Source organism: Pygocentrus nattereri, chromosome 20 (genome assembly GCF_015220715.1).
Source record: "Pygocentrus nattereri isolate fPygNat1 chromosome 20, fPygNat1.pri, whole genome shotgun sequence".
NCBI classification, from domain to species: domain Eukaryota; kingdom Metazoa; phylum Chordata; class Actinopteri; order Characiformes; family Serrasalmidae; genus Pygocentrus; species Pygocentrus nattereri.
This window is the reverse complement of record NC_051230.1, coordinates 23,937,306-23,951,303: the sequence shown is the minus strand read 5'-3', so window position 1 is coordinate 23,951,303 and position 13,998 is coordinate 23,937,306. Positions and strand designations below refer to the sequence as shown.

General features: G+C 40.4%; 1 protein-coding gene across 2 annotated transcripts in view; it reads left to right on the top strand.

Annotated features, from left to right (window-relative positions):
* Window positions 1–13,998, top strand: part of cfap251 (cilia and flagella associated protein 251) — a 41,451-nt gene that overhangs the window by 12,828 nt on the left and 14,625 nt on the right. For both annotated transcript variants that reach the window (XM_017716334.2, XM_037531616.1), the window contains exons 10-12: window positions 389–639; window positions 2,996–3,144; window positions 4,266–4,439. In XM_017716334.2, the coding sequence (XP_017571823.1) occupies window positions 389–639; window positions 2,996–3,144; window positions 4,266–4,439 (574 nt within the window). The remainder of the gene's footprint in view (window positions 1–388; window positions 640–2,995; window positions 3,145–4,265; window positions 4,440–13,998) is intronic.

Below are 13,998 nucleotides of genomic sequence, written 5' to 3'. Positions count from 1 at the left end.
GAATAAAAGTTTTCAATGCCTGCTGCACAAGTGCCCCAACAAAATAAACCCCAAAATCATGACTTGTAATTGTTATAAGCAGCTTCAGATAAAATGGCCAGGAGTGTAGCATTAGCTGCCCGCCATCCTTGAACACTTTTCTTTGATAGGATGTGCCCACATGTCTGGTTTTGCTCATTGACAGTGGATGCTTTACATTTTATTTTTTAGATTTTTGATGTTGTATTAAAATAATTATATACTTATAAATGACTGAATAAACTAAGTAAATTTTATTATGTATGAACAAGACAAAACACTGAACAGCAGTATCAATGTGTGTTGTCCTGTAGCTAACGCTAATTTGCTAAATTTGTTAGCCTAAAGTGTCTTTCTCTTCCTTTTCCAGAAACTTTGTCCTCTCTACAGTTAGTGCAGCTGTGGTCCATGTGAAAGCTCAGGGCAGTGTGGCCCAAACTTTACTGAATGAACATGCAGAGTCACTGGATGCAGTGGCCTGTCACCCCAAACAACCTCTGGTGGCTATGGGCAGCCGTGGTGGTCTCTTAAAAGTGTGGGACTATGAGAACAAAAGGGTCATCTCTAGCAGAGTCTTCCATACAGACAAGCAGATCCAGTGCATCACCTATGATCCTCAAGGTATTTGCTACAACAAGCCTTTAATGTACATTAGTGTACAATGGAATGATATAAATGGCTGGATGAAAAAAATTACACACAGTTCTCTCTACCCAATACAATTGATCAGGTGAGATTTGGTTTCTTTAATTTTGCCCTGCAGCTTCAAGGACAACTACTGTATCTAACAGCTAAGAGAGACTGTAACCATTCCCCAATGGTGGAACAAGCTACCTTCCACTGTCAGAGCAGGGGCGTCCCTCGCTATTTTTACAGAGCTCTTCAGGGAGCACTTACTCTAATCGCCTCTTGCAAATCTAACCACTACCAACCTCATCTCCTTCTTGCCCTCCTTCCCTTCTCTACCCCGCTATTACCCTTTGGCCTCCTTTAAGGCCTGATTATGTTTGTTCTATGTACCACATTATTTGTAAGTCGCTTTGGATAAAAGCGTATGTAATGTAATGTAATGTAATGTAATGTAACCACTTACCAGAGTTTTGCGAACTGCATGGATTACTTGTGGGGGTTCTGACACTGTTTGACACATTTAAGCAAAAGGACATGGGAAAGAAGTGTGTTATTGCAAATAGTTTGTTTATATGTTTCTGTGAGCCCCAGTCCAATGCACCAAGATTATTCTAGTTAACTAAAGCTATTGCTAAAATGAAAACTAGCAGTGAAAATATGTACTTGTTAACTTTAAAGAAAAAACACAAAGAAACCACAAAAATTAAAACTAGACTGTCAACTGCAAAACTAACTAAAACAAAGTAAAATTACTAAGTAATTACTTTTGTTTTTGTTTCTTCCAGTACATGAATGAGAGTGTGGAAGTGGAGCTTAGACTACGGTGTTAATTTTATTCTATATTCATGAAATATCTACCACCACAGTGTTCATCATAATACTAACTAACAAAACTAAAACTAAAATCAAACAAAAAGTAAACTAAAACTATTACTTTTAAGAAAATAAAAACAAGACCAACACTATTTATGCAACCATAAAGCTAAGTGAACACTCAAAGTGAAATACTAAATAATACTAAATAAAAATAAAAACTAATGAACATTTCAAAACCATAATAACCCAAGCATATGAGAGATAATTAGTAGAGATAAATAAAGTTTTTCATTGCATTTTTAATGTTAGTTCAGCCTTAATTGAAGTGTATTATGCAGGCTCAGCTTAATGTAGTAACCTATCCTCTGATAAGGTGATTTATCAAAATATACCTATATATATATATATATATATGCCTATACATTTCAGCACTGAAAGCTTTTTTGTGATAAGGTGTATAAATAAAAAATCTTAAAAACCAAACACAAAAGAGTTCCACTTTTAAACTCTCATTCATTCACTGAAAAAAATTATATTTGTAATGGTTGGGAGCGAGGAGGCGGACACGTGTGGAGATAAGCAACTTTTATTAAGGGCAAATCCAGGGTCATGGTCAAAACGGTCCAGTTTCAGGTATCCAATACAGAGAGCAGGAGGGACAGACATGATGAAATGAACACTGAATTAAACGACACCAAACACCACGAGAATACAATACATCCAAGACACAGGTGGAAACACAGGTGAGAATAATCAGGGGTCTAGTCACAAAACAAGGGGCCAGACTAGGAAACCAAAACAAAGAACATGTGGACTAGACCAAAACACAACATGAACGCATGGACAGGACTGGGAGGGGCCAATCGTGACAATATTAGTTTTTTCCAGTAATTTTTTTTTTTGCAGTGGACATTATAGTTTTGATTTTTATGAGGGTTTTTTTTATTTCTTTTAGTTAACCAGCATTTTTTTCACTGCTAGTTTTCGTTTTAGTGCTAGTGCATTTTGCTCCCAGAAATGATATTGTTATTGTGCTTCTCAAGCAGTTGGAACTAACTATTGTGTGATGTTAATAAATTGGTTAAAAAAGGCAGCATAGCTAAAAACTGAAAAATATTTTTTCAGTTTCATAACTTGACAGCTCAGTGTGAATTGAGGCAAGTGTGTGATGATTTACGCATGCAGTTTGAACAACGATCATTGGTGGCATATAAGCTTTACTTGTAAGCTCTGTTAGCCCTGTAGCTTTGGTGCAAAACTAAAGAAGTGAACTTTAGACACCAAACATGGTCTTGGCTTCCCTTCTGGGTAAAGGGAAAGTTGCTTATTTGTATTTGCTCCTGTGTAGAAATGCTATGGAATTGATTTTGTGACATATCATATTTAAAAATTTTGGAGATTCACCTTCATACACTCTTACCTTTCATGCTCATGTATGATAAGATGCTGTTTTTTTTTGTATGGTTTTACATGTAATACATGTAACCAAGGCAGGTGGTGTGTAAAAGTGATGTTGGTATGTTTTTTGCAGGTTTTTATCTGGCTGTGGGATTTGCAAGTGGGGCAGTGCAGATTCTGGATCCTTGTACTCTGCAGCAAGGAGAGGAGAGCTTTCACTACAGCCAGGACTGCATTACCCATCTCACCTTCTCTCATGACTCCTTCTTCCTGGCCACTGCCGTGAGTGTGGACCCTCCTGCAGTTGGAAAAATCTTTCTATTTCTGATTTAAGTGGGCATGCTTAATTCCTTCCATTTTCCAGAGCAAAACTAAACTACATAGAACTTCAACAAGCCACTAGAAATAAAATATACACTACTGTTCTAAAGTTTACAAATCACCACTCCAAAGTCTGCAGTCACGCTTTTCAATGCATTTTTTTTATTACTTAATCAGTGTGTTAGCATTAATAATTTAGATGATTGAAATTACTCATGTTGGCTGCCCTTGATTACTCCAGAGTGTAATGATAAAGCAGCCAGACACAAAAGTATAAGGGAACATTATGAACAAACAGTCTCTGACAGATCGACAAACTGATCTATGTTGAGCACAAACATTAAATTCAGCACTGGATTCACCTCAAATGAATCTTGCTTGAACACACATGTACTCAGCTGTAAAAATAAAGGATTAATATAAGAAATGATGATAGCTGAGTAATTCTGGATAATTTACACATCTTTCCTTAGTCCACTTCATATACTGTAGCTCACAGAGCAGCACTGCTTTAGAGACACAGTGGAAACGTGTCCTGGGTCGCAGTTGTTTTTCAATATAGTTCTTTCACATAGAAGTAGAAACTGATTTAGTTTCTGTTTTTAACTGGGTTCTTTTGTTTTGTTTTAACTGCTAAACAGTTTTGTTGTTTCATGTAATCCATGTCATGTGATTCTCATGTGTATGGTATAATATTTCAGACTGCTCAGTATAACCTTTAATATGAACAGTAGTGTCTTTTTGTCTTAGCAGTAGATAATTGTATTTTCTCATTTTTTTGTTAATGCTGCTGCCCATAGTGTTGATTTATGACATACTTAGAAAGAAGATAATCATACAATAATTACTCAGTTAAAAGGTTAGGAAAGGCTATAAGGAAGGAAGGAATTTGAGAAGAATTCTAAAGCAGTGGTTCTCAGACTCAGTCCTCAGGTCTTTCCAGGCAGTCCACATGTGTTGTGAGTTGGGAAAGAGGAAAAATGTGGGCTGTCTCGGGGGGGGCCTGAGAACCAGTTTGAGAAAACTCTGTTCCAAAGTAAATGTATCTTCTATAACTATTATGTTTTTATGTATTTTTGTAGGACACTGGAAGGGCTGTGACAGTGTTTCATCTATGTAAGGAAGGCAGTCAGCATGTGTGGAAGTATCTGGGGAGGCACCGCTCTCATTACAAGCCCATCCAGGACCTGCTATTTGGAGTGCAGCTGGACAGCACACAGCCACGTCTGATTTCTCTGGGCATGGATCGCAGATTAGTGAGTATCAAGTATCTAGCTTTGTGAGAAGGTCTAGACACATGGATAAAAATCTTACCACAATATAACGCTTTCCCTCTGCACAAAGCAAAAAAATTTGAGAGTGTCAAAAGTTGACTTGAGATTTTTGTGTAGGACTGTAAAGTAGACACCTTACAGATCCATGTTTACCCTAGCAACTTAGTATTTACGTCAGCGATTAGTAGGTATACAAGATGGTCAATGAGAGGTACAAAGCAGGCGTACCTGATAGACTGGCAGTTCAGTGCCGTTTTAGCACTTCTGTTGTAGATTATGTTATTTCACTTTGCTAATGTTACTACAAAACACACTCCACAGACTAAGAAGTCTGAAGTATCTTGTTGTGGCTAGGTTAACTATGATAGCTGAAATGAAAAAGATATTTCTCTGTTCTTAGTGTTACCTCAACAAGCCAACATTTCCACATAATTCACTGACTATAATAATTTACCTCATGTAGCAGACGATGATTATTCTAGCTTTAGCTCATCTACTTATTTAGCTTGCAGTGATTACAAGAATTCACTTTGCTTTTTTAGCTTGTGTACTATAACAAATATCATGTATATAAAAGCTGTTGGCTTTGTAACATGGGGGGAGCGATGATGAGGCTGATGCATATGCTGAGAGAAGGGAGATTTCTTAAGGGCAAATCCAGAATCAGGGTCTAAACAGTCCAGGGTCACAGAGCCAACACAGAGAGATGGAGGGACAGACATAACAAAAAGGAACACACACTAAACACAATAACAGAGACTAGGAAACATACCAGAGGCCAGAAGATACAACACCATACAATACAAAGACCAGCAAACTAACAGGGGAAAACACAGGGCTTAAATACAGGAACAACAAGGGTTAATAAGGCACAGGTGAAAACAATCAAGGGTGGAGTCTAGAAACAAGGGGGCAGAACAGGGAAGAATCAAAAGGAAGCACATGGACAAAACCAGAAGTAAACTAAAGCACAAGGAGAACTGGGAGGGGCCAATCTTGACAGTACACCCCCCAACCCCCCTCCTCAAGGTGCGCAGCACTGAAGCGTGCCAACGAAAACCAAAACCAAACAAAAACACACACAAGGGTCCAAAACCAGGCACAGAACTAGACAGGGACAGGACACGATACATGAGGAACAGAAGAAACAGGTTAGGCAAGGAAATAGGGCAGGCAAGGAAACAGGAGCAGAGGCCGAGACAGGAGACAAGGCAGGACAAGGAGCAGACACAGAAGGAGAGCACGGAGCAACAACAGGAACCATGAGCACAGGCACAAAAACTGGAGCAGACACAGGAGAGACAGCTCAAGACCCAGGAACAGATGAAACATGAACAGACCGAAGATGAAACAAGGGCTGGGAGGGAGGATGAGGAGGCACAACAGAAAAGGACACCAAACGAGGGACGACCGTAGGCACAACAGGATGAGGAAAACAAAAACGCAACACAGACCAGGCAAAAGACAACGGACCAGGATCAGAGGAGGGCAAAAACAAAGGAGCAGGCAAAACAGGGGACACAATAACAGACACAGGCGGAACAGGAGGCCCACAGGCAGCTGCAGACACAGGCGGAACAAGAGGCCCATGGGGAGCAGCAGACACAGGTGAGGGCGGGACGGGCGGGAACAAAATGGGCTGCGTCTGGCAGCGGGTCCTGAGGAGCGGCGACTGGGGGCATGTCCGGAGGTGTGGCACTGAGGTGGGTCCGGAGGCGCAGTGACTGGCGGCGGGTCTGGCAGCGTGGGCGTGCCCTGGGGTGTGACCACAGGAAAAGGCGTGCCGCGGGGTGCGGTAATGGGGTCAGGAACTCGGGCGGCGTCCACAACGCCAGGCATGAGAACGGGCTTACCACTAGGGGCGGCAGCAACAGGAACAGGCTTGGTGGCATCCATAACACCGGGAACAGAATGCTGCAACAACCTTGGAGGTACACACAGAAACAGAACCCTCTCGGCCGCTCCCAAGGCTCACCCAAGCTATGGGAAGCCCGCTGTGGTGCTTGAGAATGAGCCGGGTGCCAATCAAGGGCGGAGTCTAGAAACAAGGGGGCAGAACAGAGAAGAATCAACACTAAGAAGCACATAGACAAGACCAGAAGTGAACTAAAGCACATGGAGAACTCAGAGGGGCCAATCGTGACATTGGTGTTCAGCTCTGTTGAGAAAATTACTGACAACATAATGTTACAGCAATTCTCAAACTAATAAAATGATTGACTGGTCACTATTCAGAATTTAAACAAGAGAAGTTAATCGAGTTCTCTTTTATTTGATTCAGGGTGAGCTATGAGGATTCTTCCTCTCCAGCCTAAACACACCATATCAACAAGTTTAGTTGAACATGAGTCTAAGCTCAATGCATCAAGTTTTGACAGTCAGCAATTTTTGATACACCAGAATTTTTGACACCAAAAACTATACCTGAGCTTTTTCCCTTTGCCAATGGTCCAGTACCAAAGATTCCAGTTTTATGATTTTTGGTATTTGCTCAAGATAAGTACTTTAGGGCAGTGTTTCTCCACCCTGGTCCTGGAGTTCCAATCACCTGCACATTCCCTCCTGTAACACAGCCACTTTAACTCAATAACAGGCTGTTAATGAACTGATTAGTTGGATCAGGTGTGTTGAGGCAGGGAAAGGAGTTGAGAGGCATTGCTCTAGGGTGTTCAGTGTCTTTGGTAATGCTTTGAAGACATTCTTCCAGATGGGGATAAAATGAATAATCACTGTTATATCACCAATAAATGCACCAGATTATAAGTTAAAATTGTATATTCATGTGCAATCGCTATTTTTAGAAATGTCAATTTTTAAAGAGTTTGCTTAGGTGCAGTAAACTAATGCCAAGATTATTAGCAGTTATGCTAAACTTCATGGAATGAGTGTTTTTGTTCATATTTTGATGCTAACAGTTTTATTTGATTCTACGCATGACTTCATGTGGACTGTTTTGTGCATGTGTGAGCACAGAACAATAGAGTATATTGTTACGTCAGTCAGTTGAGTTAAATAGTGAGCAACATACTGTAGGTTAGCTAGTGAAATCAGATGCCTGAGAGTGACATAAAATGACCATAAAGAACAAACATTAAAACATAGTTCGTGGTTGTTATGATTAATCTAGTTGTCTCACAAGTAGGTGGAAAAAGAACTAGGATTACAGCTGTTAGTTACCGTTTGAATATTTTAAATTTCTTTTTCTGATGTAATATCCAAATTGATTTAAGAAATTCTATGTTTTGAGGGCATTTTACTTTTCCTAGATTTTTACATTCAAGAAGCATCACTTATAAACTGTTAACAAGAGTTTATTTTTCCATCATTTCACACCTTGAAAATAGCTAACTAGCTGACTTCTAACTATGACAATGGTTTGCAAGTGAAAGGCTACAGTTTCCTCCACGGTTATTCAGTGAAAGGTGCATATCACCTCAGTGTATCAAATCAAAAGTTGTCCAAAGTTCAAGCCTTTGTTAATAATACTAGATTAAGGTAAAGGATGGTATAATATATATATAGTATTATGGTAAACACCTAAAATGTGCATTATCGATATAGAAAAATGTTTAATTTCAAACTATTACCCCTTAATCACCAATCACCTGCTAGGGAGTATTATCAGACTTATACAAGCATTTTCTAGGAGTGGAAATAAGATTTGAGATGTTCATTTGTTGGAATAAGAGTTCATATTTTGCTGTAATTATTAAAAATATGAACAATTCATATTGTCAGGCATTTGGAATATATAAATATGGTCTTGTAGTATTTCATCAAACCAGCCATTAGGGGTGTACTTTGTGTACTTCTGGTGCCGGTCCCAAGCCCGGATAAATGGTGAGGGTTGCATCAGGAAGGGCATCCGGTGTAAAACTATCATGCGGATCACAAATATGATTGCCATACCAGATCGGTCGATGCCCGGGTTAACAACGACCGCCTCCGGTGCTGTTGACCAGCAGGGTGCCGGTGGAAATTGGACTACTGTAGGTCGAAGACCATCAAAGAGGAGAGGAGGAAGGCGGGTTAGAAGGCAGCGAGAGAGAAGGAAAGGCAGGAGTGTGGAGGTTAGAGTAGGGACTCTGAACATAGGGACAATGACTGGTAAAGGCAGAGAGCTTGCAGACATGATGGAGAGAAGGAAGGTAGATATTCTGTGTGTCCAGGAGACCAGATGGAAAGGAAGCAAGGCTAGGAACACTGGAGGTGGATTCAATCTGTTCTATCATGGTGTAGAGAGGAAGAAAAATGGAGTAGGGATAATCCTAAAGGAACAGCTTGTGAAAAGTGTTCTGGATGTAAAGAGAGTGTCAGACAGGATCATGAGCCTGAAGTTGGAGGTTGATGGTGTAATTTTGAATGTGGTCAGTTCATATGCACCACAGGTTGGTTGTTAGTTAGAGGAGAAAGAGGAATTTTGGAGTAAGATGGATGAAGTGGTAGATGGTGTCCCTAGAGAGGAGAGATTAGTGATTGGTGCAGACTTCAATGGACATGTTGCTGAAGGGAACAGAGGGGATGAAGAGGTGCTGGGTATGTATGGTGTGAAAGACAGAAATGCGGAAGGTCAGATGGTTGTAGATTTTGCAAAGAGAATGGAAATGGCTGTGGTGAACACATATTTTCAGAAGACGGAAGAACACAGGTTGACATACAAGAGTGGAGGGAGGTGCACACAGGTGGATTATATCCTTAGCAGGAGATGCCACCTAATGGAGATTGGAGATTGTAAAGTGGTGCCAGGGGAAAGTGTAGCAAGGCAGCATAGGGTGGTTGTCTGTAGAATGAGATTAGAAACAAAGAAGAGGAAGAGAGTGAAGACAGAGCCAAAGATTAGAAGCTGAAGGAGGGGCATGGTTGCAGGCAGTTCAGGGAAAAATTGCAAGAGGCCCTTGGGGGCAGTGAGGAGCTACGTGAGGACTGGGAAACTACAGCTAAGGTGGTGAGAGAAACTGGCAAAAATGTGTTGGGTGTTTCGTCTGGTCAGAGGAAAGAAGACAAGGAAAGTTGGTGGTGGAATGAGGAAGTCCAGGAGAGTATTCAGAAGAACAAGGCAGCTAAGAAAAAGTGGGATAACCAGAGAGATGAAGTAGGCAGGAGTACTGTGAGGCTAGTCACATAGCGAAAAGAATGGTGGCAAAGGCAAAGGCTCAGGCCTATGATGAGCTGTATGAGAGGCTGGACAGAAAAGAAGGAGTAAAGGACTTGTATCGTTTGGCTAAATAGAGAGATAGAGCTGGAAAGGATGTACAGCAGGTTAGGCTGATAAAGGATAGAGTGTGAAATGTACTAGTGAGTGAACAGAGAGTGTTGAGTAGATGGAAGGAGTACTTTGAGGAACTAATGAATGAGGAAAACGAGAGAGAGGAGGACAACGGGGGGAGAGATAGTGGATCAGGAAGTGCAGAGAATTGGTAAGGTGGAAGTGAGGGTAGCTTTAAAAAGGATGAAGAATGGAAAGGCAGTTGGTCCAGATGACATACCTGTGGAGGTATGGAGATGTTTAGGAGAGAAGGCAGTGGACTTTTTAACCACGTTGTTTAACAAAATCCTGGAGAGTGAGAGGATGCCTGATGAGTGGAGAAGCAGTGTACTGGTCCCCATTTTTAAGAACAAGGGTGATGTGCAGAGCTGCAGTAACTACAGAGGTATAAAGTTCATGAGCCACACCATGAAGGTATGGGAAAGAGTTGTTGAAGCAAGGCTAAGGCGAGAGGTTCAGATCAGTGAGCAGCAGTTTGGTTTCATGCCCAGAAAGAGTACCACAGATGCAATTTTTGCATTGAGAGTGTTGGTAGAGAAGTACAGAGAAGGTCAGAAGGAGCTACATTGTGTCTTTGTGGATCTAGAGAAGGCATATGATGGGGTGCCAAGAGAGGAACTGTGGTACTGTATGAGGAAGTCAGGTGTAGCTGAAAAGTATGTTAAGGTGGTGCAGGACATGTATGAGGATAGTGAGACAGTGGTGAGGTGTGCAGTTGGAGTGACAAATGGTTTCAAGGTGAAGGTAGGGTTACATCAGGGATCAGCTTTGAGCCCCTTCTTGGTCAGGGAAGGAGGCTCCATGGACCATGATGTTTGCAGATGACATTGTAATCTGTGGTGAGAGTAGAGAGCAGGTGGAAGAGAATCTGGAGAGGTGGAGGTTTGCACTGGAGAGGAGAGGAATGAAGGTCGTAAAGGTGGATGACTTCAAATATCTTGGGTCAACCATCCAGAGCAATGGACAGTGTAGAAAAGAGGTGAAGAGGGTGCAGGCAGGATGGAGTGGGTGGAGACGGGTGTCAGGGCTGATGTGTGACAAAAGGATAGCAGCAAGAGTGAAAGGGAAGGTTTACAAGACAGTAGTGCGTCCTGCTATGATGTATGGTTTGGAGACTGTGAGTCTGTCTAAAAGACAGGAGGCTGAGCTGGAGGTGGCGGAGATGAAGATGCTGAGATTTTCGTTGGGAGTGACAATGATGGACAAGATTTGAAAGGAGCAGATCAGAGGGACAGTGAAGGTGGAGCAGTTTGGAGATAAAGCCAGAGAGGCCAGGTTGAGATGGTTTGGACATGTGTTGAGGAGGAATAGTGGATATATTGGTCAAAGAATGTTGGAGATGGAGCTGCCGGGCAGAAGGAGAAGAGGTAGACCTCAGAGAAGGTTTATGGATGTAGTGAAGGTGGACATGGAGATGGTTGGTGTAAAAGTAGAGGAGGCAGTGGATAGAGCAAGATGGAGGCAGATGATCCGCTGTGGCAACCCCTAAAGGGAGCAGCCGAAAGAAGAAGAAGAGTATTTCATCATCTTTCCCTAGGCATTAATACTGCAGAGCCTTGGCCCTTATTTTTGATTGTGTGTCACCGATATAATGAGGGTCAGTGCAGCTTGAAGTGTTGCTCACTGTCCAAGAAAGCTTATTTACCCAAGGCAGACATGGGCAAATTCAGCATTGCACACTTTTAAGTACTGGAATCCCCATGTTAAGAATCACAGCTTGGTACTTCACACATGTTGTATAAGTACATCCTGTAGAATTCCCAATATTGTAATAGAAACTGTTAGAATATGCAGAAACAGTACTGTGCAAAAGTTAGAGACCACCCCTTAATTTAATTTCCTGTCAAAATGGCCATTAATCAGAATCAGAATATATCTTGCTGTGTGCATACATGTACTGAGTACTGAGAACTGAATATTTCTCAAATAAAACAAATAAAACCAAAATACAATAAATAGAATAGAGAATAAGAAAGAATAATGAAAACCCAATGTGAAATGAGCTAAAACGGTGTGTGAATATCTGTACGTAAGCAGAAATGTATATCTGTACATTTGCAGGTTTGACTAGACATATAATAATTATTATATACAGAATATTATAGAATGATATGAACATTTGTAAAAAAATATTTTAAATGAATACTATATAAAAACATTTGTACAGTTGTGCAAATAAGCTTTATATTATAGTGTAGATGTAGTGTAATACTCTAAGGGATGTTTGTTGGTTTTAGTGATGAACACTAGTGTAATACTCTAAGGGATGTTTGTTGGTTTTAGTGATGAACACTAGTTTAATACTCTAAGGGATGTTTGTTGGTTTTAGTGATAAACACTACAGCTCTGGGGAAAAGGTACAAGCTATTCATTTTTCAGTGTCAGAAAAATGAGAAACATATTTAACACATAAGAAGACCCAACAACTAAATGGAATATCAAATCAATTACTTTTTACTTTTGTGCACCTGCTGCACTCTTTACTTTTGTGCATGTGCTGCCACTTTAACTCTTCCATCCTTCCCATTTTAAATCCAACCAATTCCAGCTGTACCCTCCCAAAGAGCTCCCTGACATTATGTCCCATTCAAAGACACACTAACTTTGTAACTACCCAAACTCACCTCAGCTGCCTTCAATTTTTTTTCTCATGTGCAGTTAAAAGAGATATTTCTGAGGAGTTTAGATAAAAGATAATTCACTTGCAAAAAGAAGAGGAAAGTCAAAGAAAATAGGTGAATAAATACTATAATTTGAGCTTCCAAAACTGGAGTTCAAAAAATAATTAAAAGATACAGAGCACATGGAACTGCTTACAACTGTGCAAGACCTGGTAGACCATCAAACTGTAAGCACCAGATAAACAGTACAGCACTTAAAGATTTCATTTTTTAGCATAGTGCAGGATCACTGCAATTTTAGGAATGTATAACAACATCTGGAGTTGGAAATTTGTTTTAGGTTGTAGGCATCATGAATGCTGATAAGTATAAACAAAATTGAATACGTTGTGTAATAGGGGATAAAATTGATTCTAGATGAAGATAAAAACCTCAAGCACACTGCTGAGATCAAGATGTACTTCTGCAACAAAAATGCTGCTAGTGTTCTCAGAACAATAGACTGACCACCTTAGAGTCCAAGTCTCAACATAACTGAATGTGTTTGGGATTGCTTGTATCATAAGTAGTAGAAAATCAAGACAACCTCTTAGATTGAACATTGGAGGTATGGAAAAATCCCCCTGCAGATTTCTTTAAAACTGAAAGAAGCCTCAAACACTAAATTTAAAATCAAATGTATTAATATTTAAAATGTCCACTTTGTAGTTTTGTGCACCTGCTGCCACTTTTACTCTACCATCTTTTCAATCTTAAACCAACCAGCTGTGTTGTTCCAACAAAAGCTATTCCCAAAGAACTCACTGATATTATGTTCTCCTTTAAAGATGCACAAACATTCGCACAAATAGCAACCGAACTCACCAAACAACTTCTACAACTGAACTTTGGAGGGGTGGAAAATATTCCTGAAGATTTCTTTGAAACTGAAAAAAAAATCTGAAGCTGTAATTAGTTAGAGTGTTGTTTTAAAATTGGTCATTGTCACAGCAAAACTCATAAATACTGTATGTAAGAATCTGATCTGTGATCAGCCCTCTAACTCAGTAAAAACTTATTCTGTGGAGTGACTAATCATGCTTCACTATCTGGCAGTCTGCGGATGGTGAATACCAGGAGGACATTACCTGTCTGACTGCATTTTTATAAATTTTGGTGGAAATTTTGGTGTTTTTCAGTGGGGTTGTCTAGGCTCTTTAGTGCTGGTGAAGGGAAATGTTAATGTTTCAACATACCAAGACATTTTGGACAATTGTATGCTTCAAACTTTGTGGCTACAGTTTGGGGAAAGCCCTTTTCTGTTCCATCTTGACTGTGACCCAGTGCACAAATCAAGGTCCATAAACACATGGTTGGATGAGTTTAGTATAGAAGAACGTGATTGGCCTTCACAGACCCCTGACCTCAATACTTTTAAATACCTTTGGGATGAAGTAGAATGGAGATTGTGAGCCAGGCCTTCTCGTCCAACATCAGTGTCTGACCTCACAAATGCTCTTCTGGATGAATGTGCAAAATTCCCACAGACGCTCCAAAATCTTGTAGAAAGCTTCCCAAAAGAGTGGAGGCTGTTTTAGCTGCAAAGGGCAGACCAACTCCATATTAATGCCTATGGATTTAGAATGGGATAAAAGCTGCTGTAGATGTAATGTGT